General features: G+C 36.8%; 2 protein-coding genes and 2 long non-coding RNA genes across 4 annotated transcripts; 3 read left to right on the top strand and 1 right to left on the bottom strand.

Annotated features, from left to right (window-relative positions):
* Positions 1-15103: 15103 nt before the first annotated feature.
* LOC118485934 (putative disease resistance RPP13-like protein 1) lies at positions 15104-16975 on the top strand. The gene is made up of 2 exons (XM_035982467.1): positions 15104-16923; positions 16970-16975. The coding sequence occupies exons 1-2, from the start codon at positions 15217-15219 to the stop codon at positions 16973-16975; spliced, it is 1713 nt and encodes a 570-aa protein (XP_035838360.1). The 5' UTR covers positions 15104-15216.
* A 427-nt stretch (positions 16976-17402) lies between these two features.
* Positions 17403-20475, top strand: LOC110900312 (putative disease resistance protein At3g14460). Its single transcript, XM_022147212.2, has 3 exons — positions 17403-19233; positions 19311-19482; positions 20160-20475. Exon 1 carries the CDS (start codon positions 17467-17469, stop codon positions 19213-19215), a length of 1749 nt encoding a protein of 582 aa, XP_022002904.2. The 5' UTR covers positions 17403-17466; the 3' UTR covers positions 19216-19233; positions 19311-19482; positions 20160-20475.
* Positions 20476-21131: 656 nt separating this feature from the next.
* Positions 21132-22543, top strand: LOC118485541. Its single transcript, XR_004876578.1, has 3 exons — positions 21132-21313; positions 21511-21905; positions 21998-22543. It is a non-coding gene; the product is annotated as an uncharacterized LOC118485541 (long non-coding RNA).
* A 199-nt stretch (positions 22544-22742) lies between these two features.
* Positions 22743-25296, bottom strand: LOC110900317. Its single transcript, XR_002570906.2, has 3 exons — positions 24913-25296; positions 24403-24543; positions 22743-23598 (listed from the first exon to the last, which is right to left on the bottom strand). It is a non-coding gene; the product is annotated as an uncharacterized LOC110900317 (long non-coding RNA).
* Positions 25297-25856: the final 560 nt, after the last annotated feature.

The following is a 25856-nucleotide window of genomic DNA, read 5'->3' as shown; positions in this document are numbered from 1 at the left end:
TGACTAAGTCAGCTCATTTCTTACCCATAAGATAAACTTTCAGTTCTGATATGCTAGCCCAATTGTACGTGGATAAGATAGTAGCCCTGCATGGCGTGCCAGTATCCATCATCTCTGATAGGGATACCAGATATACATCTCACTTCTGGAAAAGTTTCCAAAGGTCTTTGGGTACGCAGCTAAACTTTAGTACAGCTTATCATCCTCAGACGGATGGGCAAAGTGAGCGTACTATCCAAACCCTAGAGGACATGCTTCGTGCATGTGTGATAGACCTAGGAGGAAGTTGGGATAGACACCTGCCTCTAATCGAATTTTCATATAATAATAGCTACCACACCAGCATTAAGGCTGCGCCTTTTGAGGCTTTATATGGTAGGAAATGCAGAACGCCCATTTGCTGGGCCGAGGTCGGGGATGTTCAAGTATCAGGACCTGAGTTAGTCCTGGAAACGACTGACAAAGTTGTCCAAATCACTGAGCACCTGAAAGCTGCCCGTGATAGGCAGAAAAGCTATGCCAATGGAAAGCGAAAGTCCCTCAAATTTGAGGTTGGCGATAAAGTTTTGCTCAAAGTGTCTCCTTGGAAAGGAGTGATGAGATTTGGCAAGAAAGGTAAGTTAAGCCCAAGATACATTGGACCATTCGAGATCATCGAATGTGTAGGACCAGTGGCTTATAAGTTAAACTTACCAGAAGAGCTTAGTGGTATTCACAATGTGTTTCACATTTGCAATCTGAAGAAATGTCTGGCTGATGAATCGCTAGTCATCCCGCATACAGATGTGCACATTGATGAAAGCTTGAAGTTTATAGAAAAACCTGTGTCGATTGAGGACCGACAGGTAAAGAAGCTTCGGAGGAAGCATGTCCCCATTGTCAAAGTTAAATGGGAGGGCCGTAGAGGTCCTGATTACACATGGGAGTTAGAATCCACGATGAAGGAGAAATACCCTCAATTGTTCCAATAAATCTCGAGGTCGAGATTTCTTTTAAGGGGGTGAGGATGTGACACCTCGAAAATTCCTGTCCAATTGAATAAAGACACGTGTCCTCTGTGACAGACGTGTCAGAGAAACCGGATTTTTATAAGGAGATGTGATAGGATTATTAAAAAGGGCGTCATGTATTTTAATTACCACTGAACGACCCAAGGGCGACATGTTATTAAATCACCTCTGAGCGACCCGACATTTTATAAATCCCAAGATCCTCAAATCAGTTTATGATCATCTCATTCAATAACCGGTTGTTCTCGATAAATAAAGTTCATCTTTATAAAGGACAATGGAAGAAAAGGTTGTTACTACTCTTAATCTAATAAAATCCTCATGGTTAATATTAAATTATATAATTATCCAAATCAAATGAGTTTGCAAGACCCATTCTTGAAATATCCGTCAAATGTCAAAAGCTTTTATGAGGAATTGAGATAGGAAACATGTAAGAGCTTCCTCTTCATGCAAAGGCTGGTCAGGTGGTCCCACAGGCTGCAAAAGTTAGACATTGTTCGGTTTTGTAAGTGCATGGTCAAAACTTTAAAGTTGCAAAAATTTTGTCTTCTGACCATCGCTTACGGACCGCAAAGCCCTAGGCTTACGGTCCGTAAGCTAGGCGCCTGAATATGTTCAGCAAGGTCGGTTACGGACCACAAGGCGTTTATCATACGGTCCGCAAGAGGTCCTTACGGACCGTAAGGCCCGAAGCTTACGGTCCGTAAGACCGTCGCTGGCAGTAACATTTGGACAGCTGCCTGTCCAAAACATTTAACCGACTTATTTCGTAAATTTTGGTTACCATGGGCTGCATAGGCTGTTTTTAGACCTTTAGGGACAAATGTTATGATCTTATAACTATCCTAGAGTTGCTTGGCATAATCCTAAAGCTCCTAGTTCACTATATAAAGGACTTGAGGTTTGATCATTTGGTCACACTTATTTGGAACTTTGGCTACAAGTTTTCTGGAGCTCCTCTGGTCATCAAGTCATTTTCTTAGGCTCTATAATCCTTCTTAGGACTCTTGTAAGTGTCCTTAACCATCTCTAATCCTTTCTAGCTTAGCTAATTAAGCAAAAGTCAAACCGTCGTAATTAAGGTTTGACTTCGTGATTAAGCATAATGCGCTTTGTCTAATCACGAATTAAAAGTACCTTTAGGAAGGTAATTAAGTGGGTAACAAACCCTTAAAAGGGTATTTCCAGATTCCCACTCTAAACATGCTAATTGTCGAGTCAAAGCTAGCTATAAAAAGTCAACAGAATGCTTATTTTCGAATTAATGCATAATTAGCAATGTAGGTGGTATGTAACCTGTTTAAACACTAATATAACTTGGTAATAAGTATAAGAACATGTTCCAACATGTTCAAATCGACAATTTTCTGTTTAGACCCGGTTCGGAACCGAAAGTCGCATAGTTTGACTTTCGCTTTGACTTTCAGTTCTGACCCGTTTTAGTCAAGTTTGATTATGCCTTAGAGCTTCTTTTGAACCTATTAACATGTTAGTATAACCTCCTGTGATTATACAATGTGGTTCAATAGACATCTAGTTCGTATGCATGTTTCCGTTAAAATGCCATATGTTGACCATTATGCCCGAATGTCCAAGAACCATAATTTTTAAAAATATAAAAGGATGGACACCTTAGCTACTGAAATATAAAGTTGTCCCCAAAAATTTGGTATCAATTTGAGGTCTAGATCATGAGTTATGCCCATTAGCGTAATTAAGAGCTTCTTTACTAGTTAATTAGCGTAATTAACGCATAGCCTATCTAAACCCGAATTTTATACCAAGACTTTATACCCTCTGTTATAAAATAATATTTTAGGATTTTTGGAGATTTTTATTCGTTTTTAGGCTGAGCTTAACCTAGTGTTCTAAGCTTATTTCGGCTTATGCCGGTTTTACCCTTTTCGGTCATAAAATGAGTTTTACATAACCTTTTGACCCGAAACCTTTTTCTACTGATTTGTTATATTAAATATGACATAATAAGACTTCTGGAAATATAAAAATATCAGCTTTTCTATAAAAACCCGGAAATGGCTCCAAATCGCCTTTTTAGGCATTTTTACGACATAGTATATGTCAAAATGAGTTTTTATATAAAAGACTTAATACCTACTGATATATTTTATAAAAATATACATTTTAACAGTAGCCTAAAGTTGGAAACTCAGAATTCCCATTTTATCCTTTTTAGCCTATGTAAAATTACTAAATTGCCCTTATGAGGCGTATTAGGCGTATAAAAACATTCGGGGCATACTTGGGCATATCTTTCTGATGTTACAACATATTAGGTGCATATAATCTCAGGAAACTTGCATAGGACTTATATGGTCACTCGTTACGCACCTTCGCGTTCGGATCGGCTTATGTGACTAGTTCACGCATATTAGCCGAAACGGGTCAAACCATATCATCTAAGTCTCAAATTTCTGAATGTATTTAGTTTACCCATATTATACAAGTATCCAAGCTTGTAGGGTCTAAATCATATTCTATCCCGGTTTTCGCATTCCTCGCGATTAAACCATATTTAATCTTTCGAGTCTAACCGGTCTAAGCTTAGGCTATGATAAAAGACCCGTTAGGATTCTAATAGGTTATTATAACCTTCGTTCCAGAATAGGAGCCCAGTAAAAGACACGTGCACTTTTGAATTGTGGTTATACTTGCTCAGGTAAATGCTTTTAACTTATTTTCCCTTATACGGGCTTGGGGGTACGGTATATAAAATACCGCTTGGTCGGGCAATTGACCCCATCTCATTAGTAGTTGGGTATTATCAATGTGACCCGTTTAAAAACTTGGTGTTGTTTATATTTGTGCCTTTGGGAGCTTAATGACCGTTGTCCCGGATATCCTTGGCATCATTATTATGGCCACGACCTGACACCCGGGTGTAGGCGTACACCCGGTATTATGTCCATTATTTTAAGGTATTAACGTTGGCTTCCCGCCACGGACTTATACCATGTGGTGTGTCATTTAACCTTAAACCCGATACGACTCGGGCGACCAAACGCCTACAGACATGTAAATCTTTTACAAGTTTAACTCTGTTTAATTATTCCCAAGTTATAAAAATGTTTTGTGCCTTGTGCATTTAAAACCAAATTTTCAAATGTTTTCAAAATGAGTCGGTTAAATTGTATTTACCAGTGCAAACTGACGTATTTTCCCCAAAAAGATTAAGTGCAGGTGCTATACGCAATAGGCTGGTTTCTCCTGAGCATCTTAGAGTCTCGCAAGCTATTGGGATGCGTAATCTGTTGAACAATGTCTTTCTTTTTCTTCGATCCGCCTGTGGATCTATTTTGACTGGTTGTGATACTTGATATTACAATTAATAGTTAAAATAAATCTATATTCATTTGCTTCCGCTGTGCATTATATATTTGTGTTGTTTGACATATGATGATATCAACTGCGTCACGAAATCCCCCACCGGGCCCACCGGTGACACGTGGAAATTAGGGGTGTGACAGAATAACCCAGTTAATTTGGAACGGAATAACAAGCAACCTGGAGTGGAATCAACACTTAACTTCCAAGCGGAATAAGAATTTGATGAGGAATAACCCCAAAACTTTCAAGCGGAATAACGTTTTTGAGCGAAATCAGAACCAAATCGCAAGCGAAATCACTGTGACGTCATGATTTTTCGAGTGATTTCAAGTGGAACCTTAAAAATGTCAAGTTTTAGATCGAGTTTCAGTCTGTAACTTTCAAGGTTTTGTTAATTCTCAATTCCGAGCAACATGTGAAAATTTGAGATGTTTTTGACCGTGAAAAGATGTTCAATTCGAAAAAGAAGGTGTAGAAATCAGAAATCGCAGCAGAATTGGTATGAACTCTTCCTCCTGAGCTCTGATACCACTTGCAGGGTCGTTTTTGGACCCGAACGAGTCGATCAGAAGAGTTAAACTCAGTTTCAGAGGCCGAAACTAAGAAACTAAGCTCAATTCAGCTAGTATATCATTTTAAACTGTTGTTTCTATTAATTGAGCGACTTTTACAGCTCTGACAACACTTCGGCAGCACTTCGTTGCAAACCGGAACATGTGCATAATGATTTCGCTCCAAATACACCCTTATATACTGCTTTGATTCCGCTTGGACACTTCCAAGCGGAATTACATGATTAAATCCAAGCGAAATCATCCCAAACAATACAAGCGGAATTAGCAACTTGTGATTTCGCTTGAAACTGACCTAGGTCATTTCAAGCGGAATCACCCTATAATCCCACTACCTCATTTTACGTGCCCTGATCTAATTACATTTATACAAGACTCGATACAAGACGTAGACGACAGGCGGATGCACCAACAGATTTGATCGAACATGAAAGAACATCTTGAAAGATGGAAGAATACTACCCGAATCGCCTAAAATCACCTTTGAATTCGTCTCTGACGGCTAGGAATAAGATTAGCTCCTCAAAATGCGAATTAGGTCGATGTTTATACTTTTCCGTAAATGACCTCTCCCGCGCGTCGCGGGAGAGTCCTTGCCTTCTCTCGCATGGCATGGGGGTTATTTAAACCGACTCACCAGTTAACATCCCTAGCGTGTCGCGAAGATGATGAAGGTATCCCCCGCATGGCGCGGGGGCTTCTCTCTTTGACTTTTCCTGCTACAGGTCCCATTCTGACCCGTCACTCTCATTTTCCTGCTCGTATGCTCTTTTTACCATATTTTGCACAAAAACCCTTTATATAATAAGCACGTATACCATTACTAATAAACATATTAACATCCTTAAACTACTGACGCAAAGTATACAAAATGCAACGTGTTTTCACACACACATCACAATGGTTCTCAATATATGCAATTAAATTATAAACAAATCAAAACACACATTAACCAAGATTACGGGTATATGATCCACCTAAATCCAACCACCGGTTTCCTAATCACAATTCATTAAGTTCAAGTGAATTATTCATCTATGGATCTCACACTCAAAAGACCACAATGCTACCTAATCCCGCTTTGAGCTTATGAGATTACCATCTTATATAAAAAACTTTTATATATTTCCGATTAAACTTATAATGGATAACGGATGATGTTTATGAGCTTCGACATGCTATTGCTTATGATTAACTTAGCAGACATACCCCACCCGAGTCACAATCCCATAATGCCATAAGCTTCACGTATTTATCATTTTTTTTCTAACTTCACCTAGAGGGTATGTACCACCCGAGTCACATATTTATCGGTTCGTGAGTTAGAAGGAAATGAAAAGAAAAGTTAGGATTTAATGTATTAAAAATCATTTTCTTTCAATCTCTCCAATTTGAAAGGATTTACAATGAATGAAATAAAAATAAGTTTTTCTTTCATTGTTCTCCATTTCCTTAAAAAATTATGTAACACGACTCTTTTGACATCCTTTCAAAAAATCGGGAACAAAACATAAGAGTACAATAAGTCATGCATGTTTAGCTCTTAACACATCTGTTCAGGATGGTGTTATTTCACTAGCAATGTGATATTTTAACTACAACTAATTTGAAGGCTTTGTCCTTTAAAAGATATAAATTTGGCCACTTTGAACCATATGACGTATTTATTTATAGCTACTTTGTTATATTATGATTAAAAATACAATACAATACAAATTGGCCTACCCAAAAGTAATGTGAAATTGACCCTTTTTTCCAAGTTGGCCTCTTAATTTTTTTAGTCACCTACGGATATTATAAAAATTATGTATAGTAAAATACCTTTTAAATTTTAACCTTATTATTAATAGGATGTGATAAAATATAGGATGTGATAAAATACTGCCATCGTCATTGTAATAATGCAATCCATCAAATATTATGAAAATATACAAGTGGCATTCTTTTAATGACTACCTACTATTTTTTTCAAATAGCTGCCGGCCAGAACATGCAAAATAATACAAACAAAAAAGGATTTGACATGGCAATTACAGCAATCACTAAAAACAAGTTGTAGTCGTTATTTAGCTTCATTTTGCATTACGGTAATTATATGGTGGTTTTTGTGAAGTTTAAAGAAAAGTTGATTTTATAAGTGTTCAATCTGTATTTTTTCTGTGGTGTTTTACCTGTCTGTTTTAAATCCAGATAAAAAGATATTATAGTTTCAACTTTTATCCAAAATCCATTATGATCATGTCTTATTTTCCTATGGGTCTGTTACGAACCGAATCGTTAACCAATTGATCCAAAGAAAATAGATAAGAACTTGAGAGAATTTGGAGATTTTTGAAAGTGACTAATTCATTTCTTTTCATTCACATCTAACTTAAACAATAATAGCCTTTTAAATAGGCATACAATAACATCATGGGAACCTAAATCATGGAAATCATGGACTAATGGATTAACTAAAAATATAACAATGCATGCTAAATTAATGGAAGTAGTGGGTAGACTTGGAAAATGCATAAAGTAAACTAGAGAAGTAGAACGTGGTTCGTAATCTTGTGCCGGTTCTTCACGGGTCGGGTCAGCACACAACAGGGTCCTACACCATATACACCGGGTGATGTTATCATATGGGCGGTGTGTGAAGGTAAAAATGTCTATACGGGACCTATGACTTTCGTAGTGATCAATGTAAATCACTTTTGTGTCACTGCACCACATCATATAATCTATATGACTCTGTCTCAATCATTGTTGTGTAAGTGAACCACATCACACAAGCTATATGATAGGGAGAAAATGGTCATATTTGCCGTATGATTTTGTCAATGATCACATTAGTCATCTGGTGTCATTTAATATGACCCATATGACCAACATTCCCTTCTCATACGACCATTTTTGCCTTCTCATATCGCTCGTATGACATGTCACTGGTTTCGTGTCGGTGTGTTTAGACCGACCCTTTTTCTTAATCAAGAAGGTCTTAAATTGATGTTGTATATAACCAATTTATAAGGATAAATCCAAATATTGCCTTAGCTGTTGTCATCAATGTGGATTTTTTTATGACTACCAACTCCTCTTGGCTGCCGCCCTATATTATTTAAATGAAAGGAACATTGACCATAACAATTGCAGAAATTATTGTTTAGTTTTTGGCTGTGTGCCAATGTTGGTCATCTTTTGGTAACATGTGAATAAGAAAAGCTTCAAATTTTGAATTCCCTTTTTGCCCTTCTTCCTTGTTGGTATATACTGGCTGCATTTAAAAATGATTTCCACCCATTTAGTTACAAATAAACTCATTTTGTATTGTCTTTTACCATAAATGGGTCATTGATGAAAGTAAAGATAAAAAGGTTAATGGGAAAACTAGCATGAAAGCCGTCCAAAGTTTTTTGAAAAATGGACAAAACCTTTAGTCTTTTGTATTCCTGATTAACGCATTGTCTAAACCTTATTCTTATGTATTCCCACCTAACGCATTATATTATTAATAAAACTTTTTTGAAAAATGGACAAAACAGTTTTTTCGAGTCAACTCAACCTGATTTGCTCTGTTCCAACCATACCAGAGCTAGTAGTTTTTTCGAGTCAACGCATTGTCTAAACAGTTTTTAGGTGGACTATGAACTTATAAAACATAAAAACATAGATAATCCGTTGTAATAAAACACCAAGTTATTTACATTTATAGATATAATATGAACTCATCACATGAGTTCACATTGACATGTATAATATGCCTAAAAAAGAAAAAAACAAGGTTGAAGACAATTTCAATAACTTAGTTTGCATTGAGTCTTTAAATGGACTATAGACTTATAAAACATAAAAAACATAGATAATCCGTTGGAGTAAAACACCAAGTAACAGTTATGTATGGGAGACAACTCCTAAAGTTGGCCATGTGTAAATATGATTGAATTTTTGATTTATGTTTATTTGTTTCTTTTTTTCCAAAACAAAATTGTTTTCTTTTAGGTTTCCAATACTATTCATATGATGTTTCTCTGTTTTTGTTAACAAGATTTCCAAGTAAACAGACAAATATGATGTATTGCAAGAAAGAATGTACCGTGAAAGTGTCACCGATGTTGACTACTAGTGCGTTAGGGTTGGGTTGAACAGATTTCCATTTGTTATCCACAAACACTTCTAGTCCTCCAACCTGATCTTGATAAAGTATAGTTAATACATTTGGATCACAGTGTGGTCCGACCCCATAAGTTAGGTTGGGCTTATTACATCGTGGGTAGTGGTTACATCTCACTATTGACACAGAATCTTCAAATAGTTGTCTGTAGTAGTTATGGTTATGCCCATCGACACCCAAGCTAATCTCCAGTAGTTCAATAAGGTCAAGTGCTAACTTGTTCATTGACTCAGAGAACTTTTGATAGATCAAGCTGCATATATGACCGGTTTAGATCAGTATTAGGGTTGCAGTTAGCACACACACCATTAATGATGAATATAAAACACAGAAATATAGACAACTTCCCGAGATTTATAATCTTAGACATATATGCATAAGACCAATACTTTTTTTACAAGGTAACAAAGAAAACCAAATTTGCTCTCTACACCCAATCATATATGGTACTCAATTAAAAGGTGGTTATGTGCGGTGTTACTGTTCCATGAACGTACACCGACACAATTTTTAATTTTTTTTTGTTTTTTATTATTATAACAAGGTTACTGGTATCGATGTTGATCTCCGCATTGCAGACACGAGAGTTGTGAAACCGTGCTAAGTAGTATACAAAGGAAAATCAAAACCGGGAAAGTCGTATAAGAAAAACGTGAATTCATACCATCACGTGACGTAAAATGTAGACAAAAGCAAACGGGAACTTATACCGCAAGCTAGCGTAAAATGCAGACAAACTAACTACGAAAAAAATAATGAAAGAAAAAAACCACTATAAGACAATTATAAAAGACAAAAAAGAGTACTATTCATAAGGGCTTTCATCATTTGTTATATATATAAATTGTGAATAATTCAACCTATGGGTCATGATGACCCATAAAAGTGAATGTGCATTTTACTTGCATTCATTTTTATGAATCTAAATTTTGTATTTTAATAATGGTCTAGTTTGTGATTAAACCGAAAAGATTGACCCAACCAAATTAGGTATTTTTTATAACCGACCTAGTTTGGCCTTTACCTATTTTTGTCAAAAACCAGTTTCGACCTGTTACTCGTCTGACCTGACCGATCCGTTTTGCAAGGTATTAAAAAGCATCATCTTAAGTGGAATTGTGGCGTGGAAGCCTCTCCACGGGGGTGTGTGGGGCGGGAAATCTTCACCAGTGTGTGGGATTTATGGGTGGTGAGGTGGCGCCTTTTCATTGGTTGGTGGATTTTTGTCGGTTTTGACTGGTTCTTGTTTTTTTTTTTATTAAAAACCACCACTAACCACGCCGCTCACCAGTGGCAGAACTAGCCCAAAAAGTTAGGGGTATCTTATTTTTTTTTAGGATCAGGAGTATCCTTTATATAACGAAAACGAAATTGAGGGGTATTTTTACACTATGGAAATGGAGTTAAGGGGTATTTTTACACTATGGAAACGGGGTTGAGGGGTAGCCCGTGCTACCCCTACTCATACTATAAGTCCGCCACTGCCGCTCACACTCCTCTTTTGCACCACACCACACCATACCACACCACTTTTCTAACTCGTACTGACCTGGCAGTCACATGTCGAATAACACCACCTCTTCACTCCGGTCAATGGTCAAACTAAGGAATTCTTTTAACACCACCTCTCCACTTCGCTAAAAGCAGTTTATTATTTTTTATTATTTTAAATAATATGACATTATAGCCTAGTGGTATTTGGGGGTGGGATAAAGCTTATGACCATTAGGTTATGGGTTTAATTCCCACAAACGGGGTTTTCCCAGATTTATTGGGTTTCCTCCTGAATTGGTGTATAGGCATTATCTCCTAGTGGAGATGGATATGATCGGGTGGTTCTGTTGATGGCACGATAATACTCCAGTGGTTCGTCAGTGATCCAAATTTGCGGTTAAAAAAATGACATTTATGTCTTTTTTTTTAACCAGTAAAGTTCCCAATGGATTTCAAAAAATATATATTTCTGTACTATGTAGACATCCATGCATGCAAGTTTTAAAACGGGTCAGTTAAAAGTTTGGGGTCAAATTTGTTTCTGGTTAAAACGGGTTGTTTTATGAAGTGTTAATTTGGTTCAGATTAAAGTAGATAGATTAAGAACAAAATGGGCTCGCCTTTGTTGTCAAACACTAAAGCGAATCTGATTGTTTTATCTGGGAACGGCATGTGATCCATCAAATATTTTAGGAATAATTGCATATTTCCCCTTATAAACCATCTTAATTGCATATATACCCAACCTCAAATTAAAATTGCATATTTCTCCTTCCTTGTTAAAATATCTCAAAATGACAAAACTGTCCTTTTCAAAATATAAAGGCCTAAGAAACATACACTGGAAAATACGTAAGGGTAGGATCAAAAGTGCCGACTGTTCAGTTCCATTATTTAATTTATCATTAACTTATTGAGACATTAATGGTGTTCAAGCGGTGCAGGTTACTTCCAATAGATTATAAGAGGTTTTCTGTTTAGAACACTATAACATTTTTCCTATCATGTGATTTTGAATTGTATGTGACTACTAATCAATTAGCAAAAATGACTTTGGTAGAATGGTAAGGGTAAGCAAGCAATAACAAAATCATAATTGACATAATCAAACCGGTTTTAACTGATACCCGGCATAACCAATAGTTTTAATTTTGAAGATTCGGTTAACGAATCAACCAGTTATTCTTATGGTTATGAAACATTAGTTGACCAATATGCTTGAAGCCAAACCAAACTTGAAACATTTGCTATCTTACCCTTATTTTATGTCCTATAAAACTGTGTATAATGAGGTCATCTAAAAGACAAACGTGAAGTGCATTCAACATAATAGAGTTACACAATATGAGACCCATGAATAGATTTAGAGAAAAAGTAAGTACCAAAATAAAACAAAACAAAATGGAAATGAGAAATCTACTTGGTGATCAAATTAAAGTTTGTTGATTCGACTCGGTGTAAGAATGCAAGAAAAACAAGAAATTGTAAAAAGAAACCTAAAAACTATTAAAAATGGGTAAATATGGAATTCTTAAAGTTTTGGTAAAAGTAAGAGTAAATTAGTCTTTATATAATTTACTTTTAATAAAATAAATGAAAATGGGTAAATTTGCAATTCTTTTAGGTAAGGAGGGGGAAATTTGCAATTTTATTTTGGGGTTGGGTAAATATGCAATTGAGAAGATTTATAAGAGGAAATATGCAATTCACCCAATATTTTATCTATAACATTTAGAAGTTGCTGACGTAGGCGGGGAACAGGTTTTCCAATTCATTGGCCAGTTTGGGCGGCATTTTGACTTTGTTTTTTTTTTTTTTTTCTTTTTTCATATAATAATTATTTATAGGTGATGCCAAATTACAATTTTATCCCAGGTATAAAATTACGATTTCGCCCTCGATTCAAAATAACATTTTGCTTTTGCCCCTTGCTTAAATTTACGATTTTGCCCTCAGTTAAAAAAACAATTTTGCCCTCAGTTCAAAATTAACCTATGGTTTTGTCCTCATTTCCAGTTTAAAATTATGATTTTGCCTCCAGCTAAAAATTACGATTTTCTCCGCAGCTAAAATATTACGATTTCGCCCCATTTCAAAATAAAAAAAAAATGGTTTTGACCTCAATTCAAAATATTATTTTGCCTCCATTTTAAAATTATGATTTTACCTCCACTAAAAATTGCAATCATGCCATCGTTTTTTTCCTTTGGCAAAATCATGGTAGTGTTTTATTTTACTTTTTTGACTTAATTTTGTTTTTATTTATGCCAAATAGCTGCCTAGCACTCGCTAATTGGTCCTGACAAGTTATTATTTTGCCCCCAACTTTAAATTACACGTTTGTCTTCGTTTTAGTTAAAAAAATTTTATCATAACTATGTTACTGGTTTTCTTTAATTGGTTAACTTGATGTATCTTTTTTGATATCGTGCTATAGGTAGCATGTATAACTAACCGACATAAAGGCGTACATGCTATTAACCTAAGAAATACTCGGTTTAGCGCCCCGCAACGCGGGCGGCGCATAACTCTAGCTGCCTAACACTGGCTCATTAGTTCTGAAAAATTACAGTTTTGCCCTGAGCCCAAAATTACGGTCTTATCATCATTTTTTTCATAGCAAAATTATAGTAGTCTTCTTTTTAATTGATTGAGAATTATTCGGCAATTGCCCCGCAACGTGGGCGGGGCATCTACTAGTTATTAAGTAAATACACAAGTGGTTTTTTTTTTAGGGTAAATTACTTTTTGAGTCCCTGTGTTTTATGGGTTTTAACTAGTTGAGTCCAAAAGCAAAAAGTTTAACGACCTGAGTCCCTATAAGCATTTTCTTTAACCATTTGAGTCCAAATTTCTAACTCAGTTAGATAATCTCAGTTAACTTTTTTTAAAATGACCAAAACACCCTTTTATATTAAAAAAACTTAGTTACTCTTATTATTATAATTACATATACATACAAACACAGAACAATGTGCATCTCTCTTCCTCATCCCTCTCTCTCTCTTCCTGATCTCTCTCACAACCACCACCACCACCACTGCCACCATCACCGTGGTTTCAATCGAGCTGAAAAATACCAGCATTTTTTCAATCGAGCGTAGCACTACATATTGCAAAGCACCACCGGTCAACCATACACATCAAGAACACACAAAATAATTCAAACCCACAAGTTCCAAAACACCAAATAGTTTCCACTTTCTAGTTTAAGAATCAAATACCTGCTGAAAAGACAGAATAACCGAGCTGAACCGCATCCGTTCACCCTTATCACAATTAATCGATTTTGATACATTTTGAATCAATATCCCACCCGGGATCACAATAGCTCTAACCTATTCATCATCTATCCCAATCAACCTCGACTCGGGTGACTTCCCTTTACAATATTTCAATCTCAAATCCTCCGTAAGATCATACCCCAACCCAATCGCCCTGATCGCTTCCTCTGCGGCCGCCATCATCTAAAAGGTTGAGACCGGGGCAGCGAGTGAATGGTAAATATCGTATGTATTCCTTGAATTGGTGTATTATAGAAGTTAGGGTTTATAATTTGGGAATATGGATGAATAAATAAAATTCGAAGCCAAGTTGATTTGGTGTTCAGATTTGAATGATGGCGGGTGGGATGGTGAAGGGTGCGGCGGTGGTGATGAGATCTGGTGGATGATGGTGACGGTCTGAGGCAGTTTCAGGTTTAGTGATGGTGGCCAGTTGTTGGAATCTTCATCTGTGCATCTTGTGCTTCCAATCTACTGGTGGTTGTTCGGCCTCTGATGTAATGGTGATGCAGTGAAGTCGGATTGTTGGAGGTGGTGCGGCGGTGGTGATGGTAGTGCGACGGTGGTGCAGTGGAGGTGTGGTGGTGGTGGGTGCTAGGATGTGCAGATAAAGAGAGGTGTTGGTGTTGCGGTGTTGGTGGTAGTGATGCGGTGTTGATGCGACGATGTTGGTGTAGGCGGTTGTGCGGTGGTGGAGGAGGTAATGGTTGTACGGTGGTGGAGGTGGTGGTGGATGTGGTGTGGTGGTGGTTTTCTTGAGAGAGAAAGGTATGTTAGAGAGAGAAAGATCTTAGGTATAGAGAGAGAGAGGTGTGTGTGAAATGTGTGTGCAGGTGTTTATAATAATATATATAATATTAAAATATTTATGCATCAAACACTTGTTCCTTATACTCTTGTGCATATAAGACTTGTACTTTGGATGTAAATGACCAAATTACCCTTGTAGTTAACAAACTTGGTGGATGGAGTTAGAAATTTGGACTCAAATGGTTAAAGAAAATGCTTATAGGGACTCAGGTCGTTAAACTTTTTGCTTTTGGACTCAACTAGTTAAAACCCATAAAACACAGGGACTCAAAAAGTAATTTACCCTTTTTTTTAATAACTACCTACTACCTCTCGAGAAAGTAAACAAGTGGTTTTTTTTAATGACTACCTACTCCCTCTCTAATGGCTGCCAGCCCGAAGATGCACAATTAGATTAAAAAAAGATAAAAGTTTGACCAAAAAAGTTGCAGATTTCACTATAAACAACTTTTTCAATCGTTGTTTGATCTGTGCACTCATCAATTCATTCAGATCCCTATTACACACACACACACAGCTCCCATTTCACTTGTTCACTGTTAACCATGGCTGAAACTCTTGCAAATGAACTCCTCAAAGTTCTTGTTAAGAAGATGACCGATGAAGCCTTCAAGCGAGTTGCTCGTGCTCAGGGAATTTACAACGAGCTCAAGGAGTTGAAGAAGACACTCTCCAGGATCCAAGATCTACTTCAAGATGCCTCTCAGAAGGAGGTTACCCATAAATCTGTCAAAGAATGGCTGAATGCTCTCCAACATTTGGCTTACGATATCGACGACGTACTCGACGACGTGGCGACTGAAGCTATGCATCGTGAGCTCACCCTGCAGGAGCCTGCAGCATCCACCAGCATGGTAAGAAAGCTCATCCCATCATGCTGCACAAATTTCTCACTAACTCATAGGCTGTCTCCCAAGTTAGATAGTATTAACAGAGAGTTAGAAAATCTAGAAAAACGAAAAACGGATCTAGGTTTGCTTAAGATAGATGAAAAGCCAAGAAATACTAGTAGAAGAAGCGAAACCTCTTTGCCAGAACGCCATGTTGTCGGAAGAGAAGTTGAGAAAGAGCAATTGCTTAAAAAGTTGCTGGGGGAGGATGGGTCCTCTGAGGATAACTTTAGCGTCTTACCTATAGTTGGTATGGGTGGGGTTGGAAAAACCACTCTCGCTAGACTTTTGTATAATGATACAAAGGTGCAGGATCACTTTGAACCCAAGGCATGGGTTTGTGTATCAGATGATTTTGATATTTTCAAGATAACTGATGCTATCCTTCAAGATGTGACTAAAGAAGACCAGAAATTTAAAGATCTAAATCAGCTTCAAAAGGCTCTCACTGAGCAATTTAAGGATAAACGATTTCTACTAGTAGTTGATGATGTGTGGAGTGAAAACTATGGTGATTGGGAAAACCTAGTGCGCCCATTTCTATCATGTGCTCCTGGAAGTAGGATAATCATGACAACTCGTAAGGAGCAATTGCTCAAACAGATAGGTTTTCATAATGTAGACCGTCTCAAGAGTTTGTCGAATGAAGATGCATTGCGTTTACTTGCAATACATGCATTGGGGGTAGATAACTTCGACTCACACACGACACTTAAACCGCAAGGTGAAGGTATTGTGAAAAAGTGTGGTCGTTTGCCTTTGGCTTTAAAGGCAATTGGAAGGCTTTTAAGGACAAAAACAGATAGAGAAGACTGGGATGACGTGTTGAATAGCGAGATATGGGATGTAGAAATTGGTAATGGCACTGAAAGTGGTAAAGATGTGGAAAACAGTGACAAGATTGTTCCGGCACTTAGGATAAGTTACCATGAACTTTCTGCAGATTTGAAGCAGTTGTTTGCATACTGTTCCTTGTTCCCCAAAGACTTTTTGTTTGACAAGGAGGAGTTGGTATCGTTGTGGATGGCAGAAGGGTTTTTGAACCCATCCAAGTCACCAGAACGCTTGGGCCGTGAATATTTTGAAATTTTATTATCAAGGTCATTTTTCCAACATGCACCTAATGATGAATCATTGTTTATCATGCATGATCTGATGAATGACTTGGCCACTTTTGTTGCCGGGGAATTTTTCCTAAGGTTTGACAATCATACGAAGACAAAGACAGAAGCTTTGGCAAAGTATCGCCATGTGTCATTTACTCGCGAGGAGTATGTAGGTTACCCAAAGTTTGAGGCATTCAAAGGAGCCAAAAGCTTGAGAACTTTTTTAGCAGTATCTTTCGGTGTGGATAAAGGTTGGGTCTGTTATTACTTATCCTCTAAGATTTTGGATGGTTTACTTCCAGAGTTAACATTGTTAAGGGTCCTTTCTTTGAGTCGTTTTGAGATAAGTGAGGTACCGGAGTTCATTGGTACTTTGAAACACTTGCGGTATCTTAACTTATCTCGAACAAATATAAAAGTGTTACCGGAGAATGTTGGCAACCTTTATAATTTACAGACCTTGATTGTTTCCAAGTGTCGGGGGTTAACTAAGCTGCCTAAAAGCTTCTTAAATCTTAAAAGGTTACGACACTTGGACATAAGACATACTCCGTTGGAGAAGCTGCCATTGGGGATTGGTGAGTTGGAAAGCCTTCAGACTCTCACGAAGATCATCATTGAAGGAGATGATGGCTTTGCAGTAAATGAGCTCAAGGGTTTAACAAATCTCGACGGGGAAGTTTCCATCGAGGGATTGCACAAAGTGCAAAGCGCAAAGCATGCACGGGAGGCGAACTTATCTCTAAAAAAGATTACTGGATTAGAACTGCAATGGGTTGATGTGTTTGATGGCTCACGAATGGATACACTTGAAGAGGAAGTTCTCAATGAGCTGAAACCTAATAGTGATACGTTGAAAACGCTTTCAGTCGTGTCATATGGCGGAACACAAATTTCAAACTGGGTTGGTGATCGCTCTTTTCATGAGTTGGTTAATGTGTCAATACGTGGTTGTAGAAAATGCAAATCTCTACCCCCATTTGGGTTGCTCCCTTCACTTAAGAGGTTGCAGATTCAAGGCATGGATGAGGTTAAAATCATAGGTTTGGAGTTAACCGGAAATGATGTTAACGCCTTCCGTTCACTTGAAGTTCTAAGATTTGAATATATGTCTGGATGGGAGGGGTGGTCAACTAAAAATGAGGGTTCAGCAGCAGTGTTTCCATGCCTTAAAGAGCTTTCTATAATCAATTGTCCACAATTGATTAATGTCTCACTTCAAGCACTGCCTTCACTCAAGGTTCTTGAAATTGACACATGTGGTGATGGTGTGCTGAGAAGTCTGGTTCATGTAGCTTCATCAGTCACTAAATTGAAAATAAGTGATGTATCAGGGCTTACATATGAGGTGTGGAGAGGTGTTATAGGGTATCTTAAGGAAGTTGAAGAATTAAGTATCTGGGGATGTAATGAAATAGAATACTTGTGGGAATCAGAAGCAGAGGCAAGTAAGCTTCTTGTGAGATTAAAGGAATTGAGATTACAGTATTGTTCAGGTTTGGTAAGTTTAGAAGAGAAAGAGGAGGATGACAATTTTGGGAGCAGCACCAGCCTGTTATCTCTTAGAAGTCTGGATGTAAGGTATTGTAGTAGCATAAAGCGTTTATGCTGTACAAAGAGCATTGAGAGTTTGGGAATTTTTTATTGTTCAGTTATTACAGATGTCTACTTCCCAAAAGAAGGAGGGAATAAGCTCAAATCACTTCGTATACGCAGATGTGAAAAACTTGAGGGAAAAATCAACAACACAAGCATGCCAATGCTTGAAACCCTATATATTGATACATGGGAAAATCTAAGATCAATCAGTGAATTGAGTAACTCCACTCACCTCACCAGCCTGGATATAAAGCGATGCCCACGGGTGTCACTTCCAGAGCTTCAGCTATCAAACCTCACCAGTTTGGAAATTGGTAAATGTGAAAATCTTGAGTCATTACCCGCGCTATCAAACCTCACCAGTTTGTCAATTTGGACATGTGAAAGTCTGGAGTCATTACCTGAACTATCAAATCTCACCTTTTTGTCAATTAGTGATTGTAAACGTCTGGTGTCATTACCTGAGCTAAAGAATCTCGCCTTGTTAAAAGATCTGGAAATCAGAAGGTGTCGAGGTATTGATGTTTCCATTCATGGTGGACGTTGGCCTCCCAAATTGTGCTCACTTAAACTAGAAGGGTTGAAGAAGCCCGTATCAGAGTGGGGGGATCTGAATTTTCCAACTTCCCTTGTTCACCTGACGTTAGAGGATGAACCCAATGTGAGTGATTTTAGTCAATTGTCCCACCTTTTCCCTTCTTCTCTTACATCTCTGGAGATAACTGGATTTGATAACCTGGAATCACTTTCAATGGGACTCCAACACCTCACATCCCTTCAACATCTGTACATTGACGATTGTCCAAAGGTGAACGATCTACCAGAGACGCTGTTACCTTCACTTTTGAGTTTGAGAATAGAAGAATGCCCAAAATTGAAAGAAAGGTGTGAAGGAAGAGGCTCCCACTACTGGCCCCGAATCTCTCATATCCCCAGAATCGACAATTGAAGACTAATTGAAAGAAAGGTACATACATGTTAATTAAATATTACTAGACGTTGTTTTAAATAAATACCCCTTACCTTCTTCTACTTTCTCTGTAGTCACTGAAAACAGATTTACTGTCGTCAATACCAAATCACCGGAGGTAAAACGACATCGTACCACCATCTTCACACATCATATCGGATTTATAAAGCCATCGCAGCCGATGATTTCGTCGACGGCTGTAATTTTTCCGGCGACTCGTCTTCGAACTGCTGCTCACACCCTCAGGTAACAATTAACATCGTCAAACCTCTAATTATTAATTTTCAAAGTTTTGGCTACTGGTTTCTTTCTAGTTTTTGGGCCTGTTTTAATGCTGGAAGCCCAACTGGTTTACAATTAAGGAATGTTATTAAGCCCAACATAAACTATTTCATAATTCATAATAGTGTTCATTTGGGTGTTTGCCAAAACCAGCTCGGTTTGGTTAAAACCGTTTTGAGTCAAAATCAGTTTGCTCGTAAGCCGGTTATGAAGTAAAATATTTGATCCCATACAAATCGGTTTGGGTCGTGTTGAAAGCGTTTCACCTTTTCAAACCCCTATTTTTCTAATATTACATACCACGGCCGGCTCTTAGGGGTGGATGGGCCGGCCGACCACACGAGGCCCAAATCTCCCGCGGCCATAAATTTTTAAAAAAATATGATTTTTAATATATATGTTTTAAGCTTTTTAATACATTTTAAGCTTTTTATATATTTATTTCAGAATTGATTACTACTCTTCTTCATTGTTTTGAGAATAGTTTTATAACTGGGATACAAACGCAACAGGTTCCACATCATCTTTAATGGAAAAAAGTTGTTTTTATAACATTCTTGTTATATTTAATTTGAAAAGCAACGGGCTTGGCCACGAACGTCAAAGAGTGTTGTTTGACCCTTGAATATTTAAAATTGCAGTTATAGAAAGAAGAAAATCTATCAAGGTTTCTTCAAATCAACAAAACAGATCCAAGATACATCAGAATTGCTGGAAAGGGCACTACGTCTACTGCGTTAACTTGGTTCACTTACATGCTTCAAACATCATGAGATTCAAGATATGGTTGCAACAGAAATCAAAGAAACAACAAAAATGAGAAACAATGCCACAAATGTTGTAGAATTTGCAAATGCTGTGAGTGAAGAAAGCCAAGAAAAAATTGCAAAATCTTCATACTTCGACTTACAGGAGAGTCTCGTACAGGTTAGGCCGACCCAAAGCTCTTTTTGTCTAAAAATTATAAATTAATTATTTTTAATAATTAGGGGAGTAAACTGTCATTTTGGTCCCTGAGGTTTGGTCACTTTTGACACTTTAGTCCAAAACTCAAACCTTTTATATCTGGGTCCTTGTGGTTTCACTTTTATTGCCATTTTGGTCCAAAAAATGAAATCAGCTGATATTTGGCTAATAAAATCCAGTTATTTTGTCATTTTCCTCAGGGGCAAAATGGCCAAATATCAGCTGATTTCATTAATTTAATTAATTATGTATTATAATAAAATTATATTGACTGTTTTGCCCCCGATGAAAAGGACAAAATAACAGGATTTTATTAGCCAAATATCAGTTGATTTCATTTTTGGACCAAAATGGCAATAAAAGTGAAACCACACGGACCCAAAGGTTTGAGTTTTGGACTAAAGTGGCAAAATTGACCAAACCTCAGGGACCAAAATGGCAGTTTACTTTAATTAGGGTCTCAACAAAAGAAGTAATGTTTCAATGATAGTCTAATATTTTTTATTAAAATAATTTCAAGGATCTTATTTTAAAAAAAATACACTTTGGGTATCTTTATATCCTATAAAGATAAAAGTGAGGTAATTAAAATGTTTCAATTTTCATATGCTCTTGTTTACTAAGATGAAATGTTTAGGTGGAACAATACCATCAGATGTCATATTTATGTATGCTTTCCGGTGTGATGATGTATCTGTTGGTTATGAGGTGAAGAAAGGAGATACCGTACCATATGCAAGGGTTAAGTTTGATGAGTTTGAACCAGAAGATGGTTTCATCACATTGTTGGTTTCATCCAGAAAGCTCCTTTAAGTTTACAGCTTTGCAGGTTAGTAAAACACAACCCATATCGATCATTTCTTTTTCGTTCAGATCATGTAACTAAACCCTTAATATGTAAAATTTTATGTGGTCCAGTTTAACAGTCAACCTTCAAGTTATGTCATATGACCAAAGCAAAAGTATTTATCATAAAATGTATATTGTTTGTTTACGATTTTGACATGATTTACTGTTTTGATGCAGAAACACAAGCAGGACAAAGAATTTGTTTGGCTCAAGAATCTGCGTATGTGCAGATGAAGATCTTTGCTTCTATTTTGTTAAGTTGTTTCATTTTCAAGCTGATTAAAAACAAAAGTGCAAAGTACAGAATGATGCTTAATCTTCACATTGATGGTGATACAGAGTTGATCCATGATCTAGCATACTCGTATTTGGTGCGACTAAACACACGGAAGTGGACTGGAAAATGGTTCAAGCTAAAAACGGCATAACTTTCATTACGTTTGAAGTTATACGGGGATAAGTAATGGACACAAACGCCTCAACGAGCCACATGAATGGACAAATGCTATAGGCGGGTTTTCTGACTCTCGGCACCCAATTTCGACACCTAGAGCTCCAATTTTGAACTCAAGGTTTTCCCCAATCTTAGCAGTTTCAACTAATTTCGACTGTTTGTAAAAAAGGGCTTGATTTTTTAACTAGATATTTATTCGTTGTTTTTTAGGCTGTTAATTTCAAGGAACCCTTGGAGCGGTTACAAGTTGCGTCTAGTGGCACTTGTCGTTCATGGTCCAAGTTACATACCTTTTATTGGAACTTATAACCAATGAAGAATTAATGGAATTTTGCCTCTAATGGCGAGTTACCACTAATGAGGATTATGGAAGTAGCCTATGATGTCAAGTTACCATCTGATGAAGATTAAAGGAACTTACCACTGAAACAAGTTACCTCTAGTGAAGATCGATGAAGTCTCGCTAATGAAGAAGAGATATTACGTGTTAGCCTATCATTTGACGAAGACAATCGGTTGAGAGGATGTTATACGTAACTGTCACTTGTCAATTTCGTACATCTCAACAAGATAACAAAAACATGAGTCCGCATTGAATTTATTATCACTCGACCCCATAGCTTATTGTATCAAGTAGTTGAGAGTGAATTCGGTGCATGAACTTATGTGTGCAAACTTCAGAGGAAATTTGCAAGTCGTAGAATCTTGCATAGCTAGGATATCGTCTTGAATTTCAATTGTTATTTGTGACTAGCTTTACATTATGTATTGAAACATTCGATTTAGTAATGTAGTTTTTAAAAGACTTGGTTTTTCTATTCAAAAAGGGATAGTCGTGTAGCTTGTTGCCCGTTTACCTTCTATCTTGATATAATTTTTTATTGACAAGTAAAATTTCAAAATAAATAGAAATTAGAAGCTGAAAACGAAAAACATTTTTAATTATTACCTCTTCTTAGAAACCATACAAGTCCAACCACATAAACTTGCTTTGTTAGTCAACAATCCTACAATAATAATGCTACATAAAAATTACATTTGCACGAGTTTGAGATCCCTCTTTCCTCCTAACTTGATGCAACATCATATACCAACAGTTGAAAACAATGTAAGTTGTTTTCAAAAAGTGCAAAATTAACAAAAGAATCATTTTGAGTATATCAAAACGAATAAGAACTCAAGAACAAGTTTACCACTTTTTGCCTCAATGATCACCTTTATTCCCCGAACCATAATACTTCTCATACCATCTAACAAACTTATTCAACCCCATTTGAAGATCCGTCGTTGGTTCATACCCAAACTCCCTTTGCGCCAAACTAATATTCACACGAGTAAACGGGACATCACCATTTCGCTTTCACTTTCAACAACTTCTCCAAAATACTTACAAGATCGGAAACATGCACAGCCATAGTATTCCCTAAACTAAAAATTCTAAACTGTGCAGCCCCTTTTTTCTTCCCACCACTTCCTGTACTCTTTTTAGCAGTGTCTAACGCACCTAAACAACGCTTTACAATATCATCAATATACGTAAAATCACGCGCAACGATCCCATGATTACTGGACTCAAAAATGGGAATCGGTTTTCCTTTCAAGATATCTTTAGTGAAGAAAAAGTAAGCCATGTCCGGTCTACCCCACGGACCATAAAACGTAAAGAACCTTAAACCCGTTAGCGACAACCTGTAAATATGATTATACGGATGACCAAAACAGAGTACCCTGTTTTTGATCGGATGTTGACTGATGACTTAACCGTTTTTCCCATCTGCATCCGTATACACACAAACAGCTCCTGGTTTAACCTAATCAAACAGAGAGTGAGTGGTCATGTAAAAAATAGCGATACTAGAAATGTAACCTAGGACAAACAAATTATTAAGGCATTGTATAATAATACACTAGAAGGAACCCGCACGATGCAAATGGTTCAAAAGGTTTCGATTGAATTGAGTCAGAATGGAACTAAAATCAAATATATGATCAAGTACACTCATTTCACAAAACCTTAGTTATTCCCAAAATGTTAAATGTCAGTTTTGGTCATTTTACCTATTAATTTCATAAATAAACAGCGCTTGCCTAACATTTAAGTATCTAAATTTTACACCTTCTAACATAAGCATGTGTAAACGCATCCAAAAAGAGGCGTATAGCTTCAATAGTTTCAGATCGAGGTGTGAATTCTTCTTATAGTGTAACATTACCACAAGAAAAGTAAGCTTCATAGTTCACCATCAAAAATCAGTATGCAATACAATAACCATCTATAAAACCATATGTGACAACTCAGCAATTGAAACTCAGTTATAGCTAGAGGTGGCAAATTCGACCCGATTACTTATAAATGAATGATTAGTGGTGTATTTAATCTAAACGTACTTAAAAAAAGAAAGGGCTGAGAGTAGCCAAATGTCTATTTAAATGCATGCATCAGCCTAAATTAACTTATTCGAATATTAAGATTACTAAAGCAACATTTAGTTAAAAAAGGAATGAAGTATAAATGTTTGCGGGTCAACCTATATAATCTGTTGAGGACACATTTAATTTAACTGCTATATAATCAAATTTATTTAAGTTCAAATATATGAAAACGAAGAACCAACCTCTACAATCTGAGCCTCTTCTGAAATTGAGTCTTCATGCTCTTTGGTTGACAATTTCAAGTCAACCTCGGCTCTACCTGTGGCTTGACTTGATTCGAGTCTTTAATATTTTCTCAAATGTCATTCCTCCCAATCTGTAAGCTGAAAAATAAACAAAACAGCTTTAGAAAGTTAATAACACTAAAAGTAATAATACCAAATTCAAAAAAAAATATCTGAATTAACTTTAATCTCGAACCAGCCTATTCTAAAAGTGGATAACAAAACATTGTGGAACCAAGGGTGTTACTTTGGTCTGTTCAATCATTTTACCAAGTGTGTTCAAATTCGATCTATGATTTAGATATGAACAGAACAAAATACCCAAAGCAATCAGCTGATGTTCTAAACAAATTAACAACCTGAGATATGCTCCAAAACCCCACATATATAGTTAAACACCGAAAACAAAGTCGTTTCAAAAATTGAAACAAAAAGAGGCATCTGTCATTGAGGCATTAAAACAAACACCTGGTATGCATGTAAAGTCAATAGCCAAAATCTCTTCCAAAACAAGCGAAAGCAAAACTAATAAACGTACAACAGCGCAACATACGTCCCTAATTTCACATCTACGGAAAAAACCCACAAAGGAGGCAACGACTGAAATGAAAACAGCAACTAAAACGGAGGTATAAATTGCTTTTTGGGGCCGTGATTATGGGGAAAAGTGGTGGTTCGAACCCAAGCACGCAACTGATGTGAAGAACAAGTGCAACAGATTAGAAAGATCAATCAACTGAATCTCTCCTCCAGCTGTGGTTATCTCATTCATATTAAACTCACCTGAAACAGGGAAGGTATATAAAAGACCCTCCTGTGTTGCACACGATGTTAGAATCAAATGAAGGGGCGATATAAGGGTGTTTTGAGTGTTTCATCCCTCAATGGGCCGGGGGTAAGCCCAATAAATCACCGGGCAGTCTAGTCTAGAGGTGGAGGGGCAGTCTAGTCTAGAGGTGGAGAAAATGGTTTTTTTTGTTAACCAAATCGTCGGTTTATCTCATTTTTGCTTTAACCGGGATTTATCTTTTTTTGTTATCCACTTTGGCCGGTTTTTTCTTATTTTTCTAATTTTTTTGTTTTTTTTGGTTAACGTGTAAATAAGATAAAACTGGTTTTTTCTAAAAATTCCTTAACCGGTTACGAATCTACGGTTAAAAATTTCACTAATTGGTTGTTAATCAATTACAATTTCGGTTAATAAACGATTTCAGCTATATAACCGGTTATTTTGTGCATCTCTAATAGTGATTTCTAGCTTACAATACTTTAGCCTTATCACATAATATATTCTGAATATAATTTTACAATTAGATTTTACTAAATGAGTTATATAATAAAAAAAAAAGTGTAAAATACATTACGGCTTAACGTGCATCATGTACGACAACATGCGTGATTATTTGATATAA

The sequence above is a fragment of the Helianthus annuus genome, chromosome 13, assembly GCF_002127325.2.
Source record: "Helianthus annuus cultivar XRQ/B chromosome 13, HanXRQr2.0-SUNRISE, whole genome shotgun sequence".
NCBI lineage: Eukaryota > Viridiplantae > Streptophyta > Magnoliopsida > Asterales > Asteraceae > Helianthus > Helianthus annuus.
The sequence above is the reverse complement of the archived record's forward strand: the minus strand, read 5'-3'. Positions and strand labels throughout refer to the sequence as shown.